This window comes from Tympanuchus pallidicinctus, unplaced genomic scaffold (genome assembly GCF_026119805.1).
Source record: "Tympanuchus pallidicinctus isolate F22 unplaced genomic scaffold, pur_lepc_1.0 scaffold2, whole genome shotgun sequence".
In the NCBI taxonomy this organism is placed as follows: Eukaryota; Metazoa; Chordata; class Aves; order Galliformes; family Phasianidae; genus Tympanuchus; species Tympanuchus pallidicinctus.
In genome coordinates this window covers 17,362,066-17,382,071 of record NW_026294721.1, presented here as the reverse complement: position 1 = coordinate 17,382,071, position 20,006 = coordinate 17,362,066, and the positions used below count along the sequence as shown (strand labels likewise).

The following is a 20,006-nucleotide window of genomic DNA, read 5'->3' as shown; positions in this document are numbered from 1 at the left end:
ATCTCTCCATTAATGAGTTATGTCATATCTTCTAGTGTTACTGAGATGCAGCAAATATTTTACACTAATCTGAGTCTCTGCATTTTTAAAATGTTGAAAGATAAAATCACGATTAAACGTATCAAAAATCTTGTGAAGAATACAAATAACTCAGATTTGTTTTAAAACTTGAATTATTTCCTGAATGCATACATAAGATGAATACAGGGGAAACAACAAGAAATTAAAAGAACAAACATTTCTTTGTGTTTTTTATTTTATCCCTTTCTTCTTAGAAAGAGCTTGCAGTGGAAGAAAGAGATGTGACATCTTGCACTATCCTCATGTAATTCATAAATACATCTCTGCCATTATGCCAAGAATTGAATATTATTGTTTCAAATTGTTTTAGATGAATTTGTAATAACATATTAACTAAATTATCAGTCCTGAGGTCTTTACAATGTTTTTTTTTAAATTTCAGTGTGTTTCTCCTGACACCACAGAGAAGTCTGTATATTACTAGATTTACATAATATTGCTGATTCCTTTGCAAAAGATGCAAGACTGGAGTAAGGATTTCAAGAAAAAAAAAAAAAAAAGAGAAGGTGAAATTTGAAAACAGCATTATAGAAGGAGAGAATGAGAGAAAGGAGAGAGAAGGCCCCAAGGAACATTGCAACTGCTCTTTGCACTGATCAAAAACTGGCAAGTGGTTAATAGCATGCACTTAGAAAGTTATTAGAATTAATACAGTACTTAATTTGAAATACATTACACTTAATTTGAAATGAGGATAAATGCATTATTCCTTAAGTACTGGTAGCTACCATAGGGAATGAGGGGATGGAAAAAAAAAGTATAAATAGTACACTAATTCTTTAGAAAGGGTGACACAAATATTTACTAAATATAAACTAGTAGCAGTCTGAATGTAGCACAGTTTTCAAATGCTACAGATAACTACTCTAATATTCATGTTAGAATTTTAAAGCATTAGTATATATAAGTGCAGCATTGTTGAAAAAAATAATACATGAAGTTTTTCTATTTTTCTTTTTCCTATCTCAAATACCTGCACATATTATGACAGATGAAGCTTGCAAAAAACAAACAAACAAACAAACAAACAACAACAACCAGCACTCAGCATATTGTGGAATGAACTGTTTCTGCTGTTATGCAAGTAAGATGCCTTAAAAGTATTCCACAAGCACTAACGTGCTTGATATTTCACAAAGTTTATAACCGAGGCAGCATTCAAATCTGTTAGGAAACGTATAGCCAATTTCTCAAATATGCATAACCAAATAGTAAGAAGAGTTTTAACTTCAAGAAAATATTCAGAAAGAATGGGAAGAAGATGAGTGGTTTGCTGTAGGTGTCAACTTCTCTCTAAAATCTAATCATCCAAAAAGATTCCAAACTACAGATACTCAAGGCAGCAAGGTGATGAACTCTGAAGCTCATTTCCAACACTGGAATGAAGTCCAATTAGAACATTCCAAGATTAGAATGAAGTCTTCTGTTGCTCTATATAGGCAAGAAACAGCAAGACAGTTTGTGTAGCATAGTCTGCAGTCAAACAGAAGCATTATGATCTCCTTTTCTACAAACCAAAAAATGAGACACAAAAAGTTTAACTTATTTACAAATAATCACTCGAAGAACTCACGATAGAGATAGAACTGAACTAGAATCAGCAGTTCTTCATCAATAATTTTCAAATAATTACATGTTCTTTAGTAGAGAGCTGTACTAAACAGCACAACATAAGAAGCTGCGATAAATTTCTTCTTGATCGTCATCAGGCTCCCATGTAATTATGGGCCAGTAGTTTAGAGTAAGATTCAATAAAGCAAAAATTGCTTGTTCCAAGGCACGCAGGCTGCTTACACATTGCAAGAGTTAGGCGGCTCAGAATACCAGTCAGAAAAAGGAAGCCTCTCTGACAAGGAACCCCCCAGAAAAGTGCATCTTGAGCCTCTTCAAGAATTGAAAGGCTTCTGGCCAACAGGAAACCACAGCTTGGAGAACTCTGATTAACAGAACTCTCCTTTCTTGCTGGGGAAGTTTTGGTCATGCTCAGAATCATATCTCCAAGGATATTTTATACATATATGGTACAAATATCATGTCTTGAGCCACTCTTCTGTGTTGTCTTTCTAGTCACTATCACTTGCAACCTAACTAGCTTAAGATAATACAAATCATGCTTCAGTAGCATCTAATCTTGCAGATTATGAAATCACCCTAGAATTGTGCATTTAGATCAGATGGATTACGTCTTCAGAGAACTGTAAAGTCAATAGGAAAAGTACCTGAAGTTACTGCCCTCAAAGCTCAACAGCAAATGAGTGACATTTTTACTTAAAAATTCCCAAATAAAATATGTTTCACCCATTGTTTTTCAGATTTATCTATTAACCTCTTTGCCTTGCCTGCCCAGAGGCAGAGATAATAGTGTTTATGTTTCATGATCTGTGAAGCTTCATGAGTTAATGCTCATAGGCCAATTCAAGCTTTTAAGTTGCTACGTATATGTAGCTAATGCTGTATATTTAAATGCTGTATATTTATGCTTATATTTAATCAGAGTTTCAAGCCAAAAAGATCAGGTTGCATTAAATAACTGTTGTAAGTCTACATTATTTTTAGTCTTTACAATGTTCTCAGGCATAAAACACGGAAAACGTTTTAAAAAATACAATAAAATCCCATTCCAGTTACTTAACGTAAGTCAAATACAGTCCCAAATGTCTGCATTTTACTTGAACAAACTGAATTCTGCTACAACTCTGAAAGCAAAAACAATAATGTATTGTTTAGAAAACAGAAGCAGCAGCAGAGAACATTAACAACTTCATCATTTAGAACTTGTTTGTACAGCACAAGGCTGAGCTTTTTTCCTTGGTGCTTGTTTTGCTACTGAAGGAAAACATTAAAAACAAATTTTTCATCGAATGCATTGGCAAGAGTTAATTTAGTGATATCAGATGGATCTGTCAGTTTCCCAGGAAACCTTACATAAACAAACATCAAAAACAAACTGAATGCTAAATCCACCTGAACTGACTCTGCAAGTGAAGGTTAGAGGCAATTTCAATCATAAACAGAGCTCAGATGGATGTCAAGATAACATCAGAAGAATAAAAGCAAAACCTGGCATTCAAATATGAAAGTATATCAGAAGAATCAAATCATTCAATTCTTTTAGAAAAGATTGAAAAGTATTTCTAAATTGAAAACTAATTATCTATCTATTTCAGACTTTGTTGTAGCAATTTAATGAATGGTCTCAGCTTTCCATTTTATAATTTTAAGGAATCTTAAAATATTACTCTATAAAGCATGACTACAAGTTTAAATAAAATAAAATCTAACCAACAACCATAGACAAGATATAGCCACCATTTATTTCACTGAATAATAGCTAGCTAAATTATATCACATTAACATTTGAACTGCAGAATATTTAGAGACAACATAATACCCAAATTACAGCTGACAATTTTTCATGTGTTATCAGTAAAGACTGCCTCAAAATGCACATTAGCTGCCTACTTATCCACTACATGCTGAAAGAAAAAAAATGATAATATGGATGATACTACTGAATGTGCTCATGAAGTTTTTAGCTGGAGTGCATGTTTTATAAAGGTGTTCGTGAGAACTGCCCCTGTTTAATCATGAAAATATATATTTTCTATTTCTGGGTATTCTAGGATGATAAACAAGCAAGAAATTGGAAAGACACAAAGCTCTACGCTTGAGAATAAATGTCCTTTGAAAGTGTTTTTGTAGCTATTTTGCCTCGGAGAGACAATTTGAACCAAACTGTAAAAGAGAATTTTTCCTCAACATTTCCTACTGTGGGATGCATCCCAAATTAATGACAAAGTTTGGAGTTGCCCTTCATTATTGGTAATGGTTTATAACTAACCCACAAAATTTTAGAATACTACTAAACTTGGATGGAAAATATTCAGAATAGCCACATTCTGTCTCATTAAGCAGAAAGTCAAAGGCAATCTTTTCTTTTAAAGAGAAAATTAACAACTTGTCTTCCCTACCAGCAGTGGCGCAGAAGCATCTTACAAACGATGGAAACCTACAATGTAACTTCTACCACTACAATGGCAAAATGAAGCTCATGACTGAATGGTACTTGATGAAACAACCACCCTTTACTGTAATCTGAGAAAGAGATCCCAATAATCTAATGTTTTCTGTTACAATTTCCTTGTTTTAATTTCTCTAGAAGTGCTTCTTCCAGAGAAGAAAGTGATGTGAAGGCAAAGAGCTATCTTTTGCTAGACATGGAGAACACAGTTTTCAATTTATATGCAAAAACAAGAATTCTTCTAAAAATACTCTTAGTTGAGGTTAAACAGTGGCTCCAAGGCACCAGTTAATGCTATCTCCAGAGCAGTGTTTTGCATAACCTTTTCCCTTCATAACTAGCAAACTACTAAACTATATTTTATGTTGGCTTACCAGGGTCCATAGATTTTCCTGCTATTATTAAAATATTTTTTAAAATCACAAATACAACTAATCATTTAAATATTGATCCTTTCATCTCAGCAGTCAAAATAACTTGACATTAAATTGAATTATTGTGCTGCTTTATTCAGACTTAGAACAGATTTAGTGTTTTGATATGCAAGGAACGACTTTACTGGATGTACAAAGAACTGACTTCTGTACAAGAACAAAAAGGATTCATAATGGATGCAATACAGTGCTTATATCACATGTTTACCAGTTTCAATGCAGTTTTGTTTATTCATAATGAATCAAAGAACTGTTTGGATTGTGATCCAAAGCTGTAGTCCTTTTCAGTAGACTCCTGTGAAATGTAAAATATATCCTCAGTCACAGTGAGGATAACAACAGTGTTACTAGGTTCTCAGCTTTTTGAACAGGAGAGATCTGAGTGGGAATCTAAGGCTTCTGATCCTTAGCCTAATAGCTGTACTGATGTTACATGCTGCTACATAATGCCCTATTACAAACTTTGCACCTCACTCGCTTATTATGTTTTTAAACCTAGAAAGTTATACTCAGTAAAAGCTGCATAAAGTAAAGCATTACTAATTTCTTTGTGCTAGACTTCTCCGAATTAAGATTTCCAACCTGTTAACTCAAAAGTGTACAAAAATAAATAAATAAATAAATAAAGGTATGAAATAATTTTAAGAAAAAAAAAATTTCTAAGCACTGTTTGAATGTGAGTGCAGTGGATGAATAGGGTAACAAAAGAAAGGGGGGAAAAAGAGTATTTAACAGATTTTTAGTAACTGCATGCCATCTGTTTGGTGCAATGAATGAGATAGATGTCCCACAGGAAAACCTGAATCACACAGTCACAAGGTCATACGATTTTATATACACACACACACACGCACACAGCAAATTGGACTGACTGTACAGATGTCACTATGTGATAGTAGTAGATAGGCTTTTAAAGGCTTGACTTTTCAACCTCAAAAATGCTTTTTAAACAGTTTCTCTAAAACATACAGATACAAATGAAAACTAATAAACAATTCACTGCTAGGCAGTGTTTTTAAAAACATCTAAATAACTACACAGAACTTACAGTTGCCAATTATACTGCTAGTTTGCCAGTATTATCCCTTAGTTGGCTGTGTACTGGCTTTATACAGAAGCTGAGCTTTATTGAATACATTTTTCCAAATAACAATATTTGATGCTAGCACACACAATGTCTCTCATACCAAACACTTGTAACTTTTAGATTAAAAGAAGGAAATCGTGATTCTTTTGCGTTATAGATGCACATATCTATAAATGTAATAGATCCTAAACTGCAGATCAAAAATATTACAGTAAGAAATCCTTGCAACCACACAATTCAATTCTAGCAGAGAAAGAATACATATGAGGTAGAAGGGGAAAACCAATAAAGCCTAAAAAAACACAGCAGACTGAAAAAACAGCCCCAAGCATCTGAAAACTGCTTTGCTATATTTTGCAAAAAAAAATGAAGGTGTATATGGAAGAAGTCTCAGGTTGTTAATACTCTGGCAATAGTTACATCAATACTTCCGTGAAACACTAACAAAGCATAAAGTCAACTATGGGCATTCAGCTTATAACACAGCTACAGTAACTCATGTGCTACCCCACCAGTCTACAAGCAGTTACTAAGTTTCTCTGTCAGAAAGCCTATTCCTTTAATGCGTTTCACACTCAAAATCCACAAAGCAATTGTAACTTACAGCACAGGACAACAAACGCTATGCTACATCATGCAGAAATAGACTTGGAAAATGTCATCTTAGCATACTATACAAGCATTTGTAAACTCAGTGTTTTAGTAGATATTCTCCAATATAGGGTATCTTTCTACATTTACAATCATTTCTGTTCTATGTGGAAGGATGTGGGGGATTTTTTTTTTTCTCTCTCTTTTCCAGTTCCTAATTTCAACAATTTGAATCTGTTGACAAACTTGCAGTTCTACATCATTTCATCCGTCCTCACTTACCATTTTTTCCTGAGGTTTCTCATTCTCCAGCCACTTGACATCACCTCAGCTGCACCACAAAGCACTGTCTCACCGTAATTCCCTACGTATAGCTAAATAAGATCATTCTTAAGGCTCTGAACCCTGTAGAATATCTCCTGAAGGAGAATGTGAAAATACAGCTTGTTCCCCTTTAAAAAGAAAAGCGACTGTTGAGCTGTCCATATCAATTTCAGGAACTAGATTTTGATAAATTTATTTCCATACTAGCTCATGCTTTACATGAACTTAATGTGAAATATTCTATCTTTTTATTATTATTATTTTATTGACTTTCAGTCATCAAAACATTATACTTTTTCATTATTATTGTTATTCAACTATTTCACTTTCTACATTAAGATAAAGATGCTCTGAGAGCACACAGGACTTAGCAGGATATAAACAAATGCAGTCTAACCAACAACATTAATTTCACATGATAATACTCCTGCTCTCTTAAAGAGAAAGACTTCTAAACTTCAAGTTGATCTAATAATTTCACAGAACTAAAGTCTTGTGTTAAACATCTTGATTAAGATTTATAATATTTTGTTACTGTTTCAACAGCTTCTTCTACAGAAGATTTAATCTTTCTTTATTTGCTAGAAACAAAAGCCTGCTCGAGTTTTTCAAAAAAGAATAAGCTAAGTAATTCCAATTCCAGGCCAAATAATTTTAATAAAGACTTGTTTTTGCACAAATACTTGCTAAGTAAGTTGTCAACAAACAGGATTCAGGTTTTTTTTTAAGGATAAGATCTTATCAATGTACTTACCAGCCTCAGAGTTGTAAGAAAGTAACAACAGCTTCAAAGGACATGAAATACAGTAAAAACGCCACATTTGTGACTAAACTTACATCTCTGCATGTTATTTTAATTGAAATCAAAATATTGCATCAAAATAGTCACAATTCTGAAATGACTTAAATAAGGATCTAACTTCCTATGGTATGAATATACTAGATATACTGATCGTCTTCTAATACTGCAACAGATTTCATTCTTGAGGACTTCACAAAGTAATATGAAAAAATGCTGCTGTGCAAACAGGCATGAAAACAATCCACAAATATAAAGCCATTTACAAGATATGTATATGCAGACTATGACTGGTTCTAACAGCCAGGAAAAAGGCACGCGCGTTTTCTTTTTATAAAACTTCAGAGAATTTCATCTTTATGAGACTTCTTTCTTGTCTCCTCTGAAAGAAAGTCAGCACCATTAAGGAAAAGCTCAGAAGCTAGGTAGATCAAATAATTAGTCTGTTCCATAGTATTTTGCTTATATACTTAGAGAAGAGCCTAAAAGTCTCTACCACAACACTGAGGTTTCTGAAAGGAATGTGTATCAGTTAGTGCAAAAACTCAGTAGAATATTTCATTATCTTTTCCAAGAACAGAAAAAATGTGTTTTCACACACATACACCTTCACATTTTGCTCTCACTTTGTCCCTTACCTCTGGCTGATTAGAAATATTCAGAATGAGGGCCCATAGATCGGCTCGGAGTGCTGTTGGACATCCCTGACGAACATATTGTTGAGCTGCAGCACTGTCTTGTTCTGCTAAAACTGTAAAAAATGAAGCAAGCAATAAACAACAGTAATTTAAGATTTCCAAAGTTTATCAGGCTATCAAGTTCCTTATTTCTCAATTGCTATTTTATAAGTACTAAAAATCGAATGTATACCAAAAATAACAGAGTTCTGTAACATTTCTATGTATTTGAAATGGACATTAGCCTGGATTCAAAAATAAAAATAGAAAAAAAAAATTGTATTATAAAGAAACACATTTCATTGAAATTTAATGCCTTCCTTTTTTCTGCTTATGTAGCTTATCACAGTTTTCTGTGCAAGCAATCATTTGGAAATATTTGTTTTAGGTGATATTTGTTATAAGCAAAGAATTCAAACATCTATTTGACAAATAAATCACATACATGCAAGTAATAAAGAATGCAAGAGAGTAAGGTTAGTACTAGATAGCATTTGATAGTGTAAGTGCAGTTTAGCCCTATAAACATATAACATGAAGATTCAGGAACAGGGTGAACCGTCTAGTTTACCATGCTGTAAACATTAACTAAAGAGAAAATATCTAAAAGGCCTGGTTTCCACAATTCAGTTTTGAAGTAGCTCTTTGGGAAAGAAAACAATCGACATTCTGTCGTTAGCAGAGGAATAGCACTTAGATGTCTTTACTCAAGCCCAGTTGCAGCTTCTAGGCTGACACCAAGTGGAACACGCGATCATATATAGCCACAAAATACTCCAGTACGAGTGTTATCTTACATCAAATACGAGATTGCTGCTTATTCTGTTTTCTTACTGCCCCTATTTTGATGTTAACTATCTAGAGATGGGCTTGGGAGAATATTTCTGTGAGCTGATTGACTTTTGCAAAGTGTTTGAATATTTTAGAAAGTACTGTGAACCACAATGTAAATAAATTTCAAGACGGAAAATATTGATCTCATTGAGGCAATTATGATACTGAAATTGATTTTGGATTTTTCAGCTTGATTAGTAGTGTGTGATTAAAAAACTAAGTTGCGATAGATAGTAAGAACAAAAAAACTTAACTGCCCACAGATCAATACTTTCCTGGTAGTGAGACGCTTTCAAATCTGCATCCTCCAATTTTTCAGCAGTCTCAGAAATAACTTGCTATTCTAAATTTAACTGTACATTAAAATCACCATATCAGTCTTGTAATGGAAGGATGAAGTCAGATTCAAAAACCTACTGAATTGATTCCTCCCTTTTTTCCTCTCTTCCTCTCTCTGCCAATTTTTTGTTTAACCTGTAGAGCTCTAACACAGATGTTGTGTGATCTCCTTTTCTTCCCCTAAAGAGCAAAATTGGAAGACATTCCTGCAACTCTCACAAAACTTCAGAAAAGACTGTGACTCATCACAGCGTCTATGAGTGTTTACCTTGCCATTTTTTACTGAGACACAAAGTATGAAAAAATAGCTTTTTCACATACAAGATGAGTTTTTCAATATAATTACGGAATTACAAATTAAAATACAATAATGGCAGCTCCTCACACTAAGTTATATTTCACATAAGAGAAAATCAATGCATCTGTGACATGCAAGGTCATAAACAATATCCAATGGAGCATGGAGAAAGATTTCCCTTGAATGAACTTAAATATTCATGGTCAAGCCTTTAGCTTGCAGTTTTACAAGATTCTGTGTCTTTGCACAGATACAAAGCTAAGACAATCTGTGTAATAGAGCCTGCTCTACACAGACAAGAGATGAGCATTAAAAATTACATTGTGTGGGAGTTTAAATCTCAGTAAAGCTTGAATACAGATTTTTTAGGGGACAAAATAGAGAAGAACTGGGATTGTTTACTTTGTAGAAGAGAAGGCTCAGGGAAGACTTTATAGCTCTTCAGCTACCTGAAAGGAGGGTGTGATGAGGAGGAGCTCAGCCTCTTCTCCTATATAACTAGTGATAGGACTAGAAGGAATGGTCTCAAGTTGGGCCAGGCTAAGTTCAGTTTGGATATTGGGAAATACTTCTTTGAAAGAGTGGTCAAGTGCTGGAATGGGCTGCCCAGGGAATTGGTTGAGTCACTGTCTCTAGAGGTGTTCAAGGAACATTTAGATGTTGTACTAAGGGATGCAGTTTAGTGGGAAATATTGGTGGCAGGTGGACAGCTTGACTAGATGATTTTTGAGGTTTTTTCAACCTTGGTGATTCTATGATTCTATGAAGAGGGAGATGGAATACCCTAATAAGTTGCACTGGAACAGAGAACAGACAATGGACAAACTAAGAACCACAAAAAGAGAGGAAAAATAGAAAGATCATTAATTGGTCAGTGAAACAACAAAAGGGAGTGAAGGAGTTTTGGAATTGCATCAACCCCCTTTTTGTGTTTGATAAAGTTTAAAAGGAATCACAAGGTACAGTAACTAATGGGTATTGCTGGATTTCAAACATTGTATGTATGCTTATAAAATCAAATCTGAACTAAGAAATGTTTACTCTTTTCCAGATCATTTCTCATCCTTCAAGGAAACTCCTGAACATTTTCAGAAAAAAAGGTGTATACATGGTGGTTAAGTACTGCAATATTTAACAAGTTCTGCAGTTGCAAATAAACATTAAAACATTCTTTTCTGATGCAGACGTAAACCCCATTACACTAATGAGAACTGTGTATGCACGGAAAGGAGTCCAGAACCTTTCGATTTTAAAATGAAATTCAGCAGTGACCTAAGTTATCACCAAAAAGCTGCTGTCTATGCTTCCTATTTGATTTTAATGAAATATCTGTGGAACTATTTATCTGATAGCTACTGGTAGTCTGTGATGCTTCCTTTTCCATCTTGTTTAAATTACAATGTTATTATTGACTATGTTTTGTTCTAGTCTGCCTAAGTTGTTAAAATTCTAAAGGCGTATGAGATATAAAATTACTGGATGTATTTGTTACTAATCAGTTTTTTTGTTTATTTTACAGATGGAAATAGATGCCTACCTACCTTTTTGTCCAACACGTACATGCTCATTTTCAAAGAACTCTAGAAAATTAAGAAATAAAGACAAATTCCAAATATTAGACAAGAAAATAAAAAAAACGAGTACATTACTCTGTATTTTTCTACATATCTCTAGCAATAAGAAATAAGCTGAATGCGAAGGCACTAAAATTAAATTGCATCAGCATCAATGTTCTTTTTCAAGGAATAATACTAAACAACTTCTGATCAGAGAGACAAAAATACAAAAGCTGTACTGTGCTACAGGAACTAAGACTTTTAATTAGGTAAATTTCCATTTTAAAAGAAAAATAACTTTATAATATAGTATTATTCATTTTTGTGTAAAACACCATTTTAAGGCTTGGTTCTACTGGTATAACTGAAGACAAGGAAAAATAATAGAAGCCATTTATATGTACATATATTAACAGTGTCACACTACAGGGTTGACAAGATTTTTCTGTATTTTCTGTATTTTTGGAAATAGGCAGTTTTCTTCTGCAGTGTTCAAATTCTTAAAATAAACTTACTTTCAAGTGAAGCTGACTATTTTACATCTCTTTAAATCTGACCCCTCAGTATTTGAAATGCTATTATTTAAGGAAAATTACTACAAACCGAACAAACATTTATGGTTTCTTGTGAAAGAAATACACAGATTATTTGATATTTGCACAGTATTCTATGCATTAGTGTTCTAATTAAATGAGTGAAGCACAGCATTAGCTAACCAGGAGGCACTTGTGCTGAATCATCAATACCCAGTTGTCCTATGTTTAAGTCTAGTTCACTGAAGTCTTCTTTCTGAAAAGAAACAAAACCATAAAAAGGAAATTAACAGCATTTAATTCCCTAAATCACAAGAATTCTTCTGAAAGTCTAAATGCAAATATTTTCTCCACAAAATGTATTCCTTTTAAATGCATATTTATGACATAAGAGCTCAGGTCTTTAAAAGGAGAAGAATCGCACATCAATCCTTACTCTCATTTCAGTTTTCAAGATGCCTATGAGCTATGCCAGGATATAATAAAGTGGAACATAAAATATTAGGTTAATGATCTCTAATTCCGAGCTATTTCTCAACCCAGATGCAAGTTTGTCTATCGGCACAAAATGCTGACAAACCTTATGAGTGGGGCATTAAGAACAGCTCTCCTATCGTCCAGCAATAAGTCTTACATTCAAATTCCTTTCATTTACAGTCTGAAATTATAACAGGACTGAAAATTAATTTAAGAAAATCAGAATGCCAGGTTAACTGATCTTGTGCAGCTCAAATAAAACAGAGACTAAGATAAATTGAATAGTCAGAAGTTTGGTGGTTTTTTTTTTTTTTTCATAAAAAAAAAGTGTCATGGTTTTGTGATTCTTGGTTTTCAGTATTCCACATCATAACATCATGTGGGGCACTGGCAGTTTAACTGTCAATGCTCAAGTCCTGGGTACCTGCCCAGAAGAGAAGGAGAACTACATTCCCCAGGGGATTTGTGGTCAGGGAGAGCAGATTTAACTCCTGGCAAGGTCACCTGATGCTCTCTTTTTCGTCTGCCTTCGTCGTGGGCGCTGCTCCTGTCTCCCTGCTGCTCAACTGGACTGCGCATCTCACCTCAGCTTTATGGTGAGGCCTATCCACCTTTCAGACATTCTCTCATTATATTTGATTTATTGGCTTCAATTCTAATTATATTGTATTATGGTGTGTTATCTTGCATTCCGATACCATACTTAGTAAATTAGTTTGTTTCTCCTCAGATCGGTGCCGCTGTTTTCAATTATTCTGGGGTCCCCTGTTTCCCCTTTTTCCGGAGGTGCGGATCCGCAGATCCCTCCGCCCCGCTGGTCACGGAACCGGGCCGAACCAGCCCGTAAACCGTTGACAAAAAGTTAAGAAAACATGCATGAGCATATATATATATATCAAATCAACAGCTGCGTGGCACACAATGAAAATTTCCCAACTGACTGACAAGTTAGCACTTACGTTTTCTTTGTCATTAAGAATGTCTTATCATAAAATTTTTCTACGCTGTATTTTAACTAGCGATCCACTTTGTGTTCATGCCAATTTTCATTTACAAAAGGAAAAACTTACCTCAATTTTAATATACTGTATTGTTGTATAGATTCTCATTCATCACCAAGGCAAAATTATTTTTATAGAAACTTACTGTTAAGAAAGAATATACTTACCAATTCTGGAATATCTTTAACTTTTAGAGGAACTTGAATTAGCCCCAGATGATTTCTGAAACTAGGCTGTTCTCCATTTTCATAATTTGGGTTTCGAAGATTCATCAGGACCTTAAAAACAACAGCTCCATCATTCCTTGCACATACTTGGAAATCTACATTCAGAACTGCTCCCAAAATCAACACTGCAAACTGTACCTTTGGCATACAACCATTTCCCACAACTACTACATGTACAGGCCCAAATTATCAAACTCTACGTTTTCAAAACAAAAAAAGAAGCCAACTTTTTCAGGGAACAAACATACTCCACTTTGAAAAGTAAGCTCAACTTATGACATAAAAAAGCAGAAAGCATTTTCCATAAATGAGACTAAGAGCTGGCTATATACAAATGTCTCCACTAAAATTAGCTTCCTTTGCAAAGCTATTTGAATCTTTCTGATGGCTACAGTATCCAGGATATTCTGTAGCACTACTGCTTTTCTGAAAGAATCTTTACTCATGCTTTTACACTGGCAATCCTACATAGTGCTGAATCAAAACGAGGTACAATTTGCTACTACGATATTTTCTTACTAAATAACAAAACCTCCAAATACTTTCTTCCATGTAAGTTTTTTTATTTCATTTTTACAAAATCAAAAATCTGAAGTAAGGATAAAATTTAAAAGAGAAGAACTTAATGTCAAGGTAAATAGCTGGAATATAGAAAATCTGACATATACTATTATTATATATGTTTTAATATTATAATGTTAAGCTGGCAAAGAATCCTTCAAAGGTAAATTTCCAGCTTTTATGAAATTCTGCAACATTCTATTTCTACAATTCTCAGTCTTAAATATTCTAATACCAGGGAAACTCACCATCAGACTGGTAAATTAAAAGACTAATGAAACAAACTGAGAATTCTGGAAAGAAAACAGTCTTAGGAGAACAAACAAACAAAAAAAGTGACCTAGAAAGTCACTACATAAGTCTAAAATGAAAATGGATTTGTTTGCAGATTCAAGATTAAATGCACAACGTGACTGTTAGTGCAGTGATGGAAAACAGAATAAATTTAAATCTGTTTAATCAAATTTTCTGTCATGAGTAACTTGAAAAGAGGAGCTCTTCAGAAAAGTAATAAAGTGAATATCAAGTTTATTGTAGGATTCAGAAATGTATTTACAATTGATAAGCATGAAACAATTCACACTTAACAATCAGTCTTCTCTACACTACAAAAGACATTCCACTAAACTTATAATGAATCATTTCAAACATTAAAATACATTAACCTCTGACTGATCTAGACCCTGACTGATCTAGACTGACGCGACTAAATGAGAAGATCATCTCAACTCTAAAATTCTATTCTGTCATGCTCTTGATGATGTGGTTCCTGTACAACTGGTAGGATATACAACTGAGGATTTTGTACATTTTATTTTCCATCTTATTTTAATCCCAAACCTCCTACTGTGTTGTTATTAAGTACTGTTGATGACAACAAATTTATTATTCTATATTAAAATACAGCTGATAAAGTAAGTTCTATTTTATATATACATTCTACACTTGAACCATGCGAAATGATGGGTAGTACCATCATTTCTGATTTTTAAGTCTTGACAATCATGTAATCTCTTCTTTGTAACGATTTTGTTTGATTATAGACCAAAACCTGTCAACTCCAAACATTTCTATTTAATGTTTGATTTTTCACAATCCTATATGACCTAAAATTTCAAACACCAATCAGTCAAGCAGCTTCATGTATTGCAATTTAATATTTATAATTAATTATGAAATAAGTTGGGAAATTGCTTTCAGAGGAAAAGTTAGCTTAAATCAGGTTATTCTTTGGAGAAACAGAAGGTCACAAATATAATTTAAAACTACAGCTAACAAAAAAAAAAAAAAGAGAACAGCACTTTGTTTTGTAAACAATACCTGGAATCATAAAATGTGTCCATTTTCACTTGTTATAAATGCCAATTTGTCTGAAATACCAGTGCAAACATGTTAGAAATGTATTAATCACTACAGAATCATCATTTTTGCAGTTCAACTGTCTGCCTTGTCCAGTTATCTGACAAATGCATGAACTCCTGCTGCAGATGTACCCACACGGCCAACTTATCTCAGAACAAGAGTGAGACTTCACAAGAGAATCTCTGGACCTTTTCCAACTACTGTGCTTGGTTAACATCACAACCAAGATGTACCTTTAGCACATTTGATGCATTCTGGTCATAGACTGGCAGGCAGTCGAAGTAATCAGACTGGAATTTAGCTAAAGTAAGACCCCTAAAAATCCACACTGTGAATGCTGCACCAACTCTTCTACACTACAAACGCACTTCTACTGCACTGCAACCTGTTAATATCAACACAGCTCATTCTTTTTTGGAGACTATTGCTCACCATTGACCTTTCTATTGTTGCTGAACTAGAACTGCAACAGTTAAAAGATTTAAGAATATCTCCACCACTTCTACAAGTGCTGGATAACATAAGAAGTTACCTTAACAGTTCAATATTCTAATCTACTTTAGAATTCTTAAAGCCCCACTGGCAATAAGAGAATACAAAGTGCATGCACGTACGTGACAAGCATTTTCACTTTTTTAGTCTTACCCATAGAGTAAGACTATATGGATATTACTTATTATTATATTAAACTTACTAAGAGTAAGTTTGTATAGAGTAACAAACAAGAGTCCACGTGCCTTTAGAGCCACTCTCATAAAATACGTTAACCTTAATTAATGGTCAAATCAGACACTGTCTTAAAAAGTCCTGAAGAAAGTGCAAAGGCTAATCTGATTGAGGGAAGGACCTTGTAGGAGAGAGAGGCTTGTAAATGCTATCCACAAGTGCAAGGGATTTGTGTGGGTTGGCCTCACAGACTGTTCTGGCACCCTGGTAATAGTAGCACTTAGTCTCAATGTAAATATGTATATGGACATCCACTCAGAAAATAAAAATCTAAGGTTCTGCAAATACTGTTTACGAACTTTCTATTGTTTCATTCCATGGACAATCATCTCTATCATACCAATTGGGCTTTTTTAGAATAATAGCAAATTGTACTGCTTACTTGTCTCTTTGAGACTTAAAAAACACTTTTTCCACCTCACATAAAAAAAAAATGTAATGGATGCAATTCAATTGCTGAGTTGTTTCATGAATTCTTACCTCAAGAAAATCTTTAGGTGCATAAACAGGCCTGAAGAGACTTAGATCTGAAATAAGATTTCAATTATGGTACCTTAAAACTAAAAGAGATGAAATACACATGCAATTTTCTTATACATGTAACACAATGTAGCAATTTCAATAATGTCTTACAACTAAGATTAAAATAACATCATCATCATCTCAAATATCATGCTTAGAACTATTACACATTCTCCAAGATTATGCTATCAGTCAGTGCCTTGGCTTTCTAAATCCCAAGTATTTAATTGAACATTAGTCCTAGAAAACTTTTTACTGCTTTCGCATAAGCTTTTACACTGAGCCCCTTTCAGACATGAAAAGTGATATGATATTCTTAAAAGATTTTTTAAAACACTGTAGATTATAGAATGAAATTTGCTTTAGTAAAATAAAAAGTAGGACTAGTCATCAACAATCCATGAAATGTATTTGTTGTTGTGTAGATAGTACTCCTTGAGATACAAATCATTACCTTTGCAAAATAATTTCTTCTGAGGAGCCTGGGTGTGAATGAACTTGGTTAGCCTTGCTCTCCCAAATGTTAACATGGCTATTCTGTGCAGGTGTTATCTTTTGTTAACAAAATGAGCTTAATTATCCATAGTTCTGAATATTTTCTTCTTCTTAGCCTGATTTTACACTAAAAAGAGACATGTATTTGCTGTATGAATCTCTAAACCATTGGAATCAGGAGTATTATACCATAAACTCCCAGAGCTGACTCAAAATTAGCACAGCAACTCAAAACAAAATGACAATAAAATGAATACTTATGCACAGTTAAACATTATAAATTAGAAAAAAAGACTGAAATCTGTTTACCTTGAAATGATTATATTAATCTCTAGTTGATAAATAACGTGTATTTGACATATTAACGCACCAAAAATTAATGCATGTGAATTTAGTTGATCTTACCTGGTTCGTCAGTTCCCATTTCATTCCATTTATTAAGCAGCTCTTTCTGCTCACTTGCAGGCCTCTGAAAGTAACCAAGAAAGAAACTCTTCTTTTTTTTAACAAAATGAGTAAAAGCATGCCTATTTCAAATATGTAACTGAATATTACACTTTTAAACTCAGGCTGCACTAGCAACACAAAACTCCTCTGCTAAAAACTAATCCCAAGCTAACAACTGCAGAAAGTCCCAGGCTCCAGTTCTAGGAAAAAAAGGAAAGGTAGAAATTAAACAGTTTTATGGATTTACTAATGAATTTTAGGCTATTTGGTGGTCAGATTCATATTACTGAGCTAGAGCTGGAGCTTCTGGACTTTGTCCTCAAATTCCCATCTGTGGCACAGTCATGAAAAGCAAAACCAAATGCATTTTTATCATTGATGATGAACAATATTGTAGAGAAAACCAAAGTACTATATATTGTATCAAAAATTCTATATATGGTAGCAGGAAAATAAATAAAAATGAAACATTCTAACATTATTATCCTGATCTGTAGTCTTTAAAATTAAAGCTTTTAAATAAATAATGAAAAAAATGCAGATTGTCAAAGACAGCCAGTAATTCTGTGTCAGTATCTTTCTCTCCTAAGTATCGGTTGCAAGGGTGTCAAACCCTTTGATTTACCTGGGTCACACTGAGTTAAGAGGAATTGTCTTGGGCCACATAGAAAATATATAATATAGTTAAAGTATGTAAGTATTCAAATTTTATGTTTTTATGAAAATCTGTGTTTTTTTTAAAAAAAGGGGGAGGGAAACACATACAACCAGCAAGTTGGGCACATATGATGCAGCAAACAAAATACGTTCACGTTATCTATAGGCTGTGCAGCTGTATCTTATACAGCTGTGTCTGCACACAAAAACATTCTGTTAAAAGCAATGAACATAGCAATTAGCTCTCCCACATGTTGCTCCCTCAAGAGATTAATTCCTGCAACATCAGAGGAAGATCCTCCTATAGACTGCCATCTTCTCAAGCTCAGCTCAAGCATACAGTCTGAAAATTATTTTCTGTATTAAAATATTTTGGAGAGCAGTCCTGCAGCTCTTGATAACCAAGTGTAAAATGAACACTACAAAAAATGCAAGACCAGGCTTAATTTCAGGAAAAAATACGTCAGTTTGGCAACGGAAATTTCATAATACATTACCTTCTGTGCTAGTGGGATACTGAGTTCCGTGCACATACTATTTAGACTTTTTAGAATTCGCTTCTCCCAGCTTCCCTGAAACGCACAAAAAAATTAAATTACATAAAACTTATTTTTTTCTCCAATTTTGCCTTGCCTGAGAATAAGCAGCTTTCTAAACTCATATATAAAGAAATGATAACAAGAACCACTGACACTTGCAAAAGCATTAAGGGAAAGTTTACACGGTTGTTTAAATAGAAACAACAGAGGACATGGATTTCATCAACTACATCATCAGAAAGAACCAGAAAAATGAACTCCCCAAACTTTAGATGTCTAAAAAGCATACATTTCACAGTCACTGATTTATGACATAAGCCTAGTACTTCCTTATGCATCGATGACAAATTCCACAAATGCAAATGGACAGCTTAAAGAACAATCAGATTTTTCTGATTATTGCATTAGATGTCAAGCTCACTTCTGTGGCCTGATCTGTGGATAATTCCCCTGGAATTAATGCCAACTAGTACTGACTTCCTAGTCAACTGGCTTTGGATATTGCTTCCATGATTACAGCTGCACTGTGGGTTTTATATTTAATTTCGTTTTCTGCAGATGATGAGTCAAGCTTCAATCAAATGAATGTAAGGACTCCTGTTAATTTCATTTAACTCTATTTATTATTTGTAATTAACTCTAGGCACAAATTTGACAACAGCTAGATACCATCTAACCATTTAAGCTTTTTAAATTTCTGTCCAAAAATGGGCTGCAGTTTATTAGACAGGAAGCAAATAAAGGGAAGGGCAGAAGTTCAAATGTTCTTTTAAGGAAAAAAAATAATAATAATAAAAAATAAAATAATAATAATAAAAAAAAGATTATGTCTTGCCTATAATTGCTTTATTTTCGCTTCCATTTACAATATTTTATGACATTTTCTATCAAACACAGTAGTTATCTTTTATCGGTAACATTTTTTTCCCCAAATCAAGTCATCCCTTTACCTTCTCTTCTATAAACAAAACAGGTCGAGTATGGGTGTAAAAAATATTCTCCTGATTGTAGTAATTTTTATAATATTCTGTATAATATTTGTTATTTCATTGTATTACTGCACCCAGTAAAACAATGCCTTCCAAGTGCCACAATAACACAATAGCATGACACCAAACTACTTTTTTTCTCTCATGGAGGAACGAAGCATTTACAGTACTCTATTTTGCTGGAGATGGTGGTTTTGTTGCTGGAAGAAATGACAAGTGAGAAAGAACACAAAGACTACTAAACCATACAAGCAAATGGAAGCAAAGAATACAGAGGTGTTAATTAAAAAAAAAAAAAAATCAAGTGAAACAATAAAGATCAAAACTTAAAAAATACAAAATGCCAAAATGTAAAGGACGCAAAAAAAGCACTGAGGAATGAGACAGCTTTGCAAGACTGAGCATTAGCTCATTCCAAAGAGCAATGGA

The 20,006-nt window shown here is 33.7% G+C and overlaps 1 protein-coding gene across 3 annotated transcripts in view; it reads right to left on the bottom strand.

Annotated features, from left to right (window-relative positions):
* The window catches only part of TBC1D19 (TBC1 domain family member 19), a 46,037-nt gene that overhangs the window by 14,013 nt on the left and 12,018 nt on the right, over positions 1 to 20,006 (bottom strand). For all 3 annotated transcript variants that reach the window (XM_052682212.1, XM_052682214.1, XM_052682213.1), the window contains 7 exons: positions 18,547 to 18,621; positions 17,351 to 17,414; positions 16,409 to 16,455; positions 13,220 to 13,330; positions 11,758 to 11,830; positions 11,027 to 11,065; positions 7,976 to 8,088 (listed from right to left, as the gene is read on the bottom strand). In XM_052682212.1, coding sequence (XP_052538172.1) covers positions 7,976 to 8,088; positions 11,027 to 11,065; positions 11,758 to 11,830; positions 13,220 to 13,330; positions 16,409 to 16,455; positions 17,351 to 17,414; positions 18,547 to 18,621 — 522 coding nt within the window. The remainder of the gene's footprint in view (positions 1 to 7,975; positions 8,089 to 11,026; positions 11,066 to 11,757; positions 11,831 to 13,219; positions 13,331 to 16,408; positions 16,456 to 17,350; positions 17,415 to 18,546; positions 18,622 to 20,006) is intronic.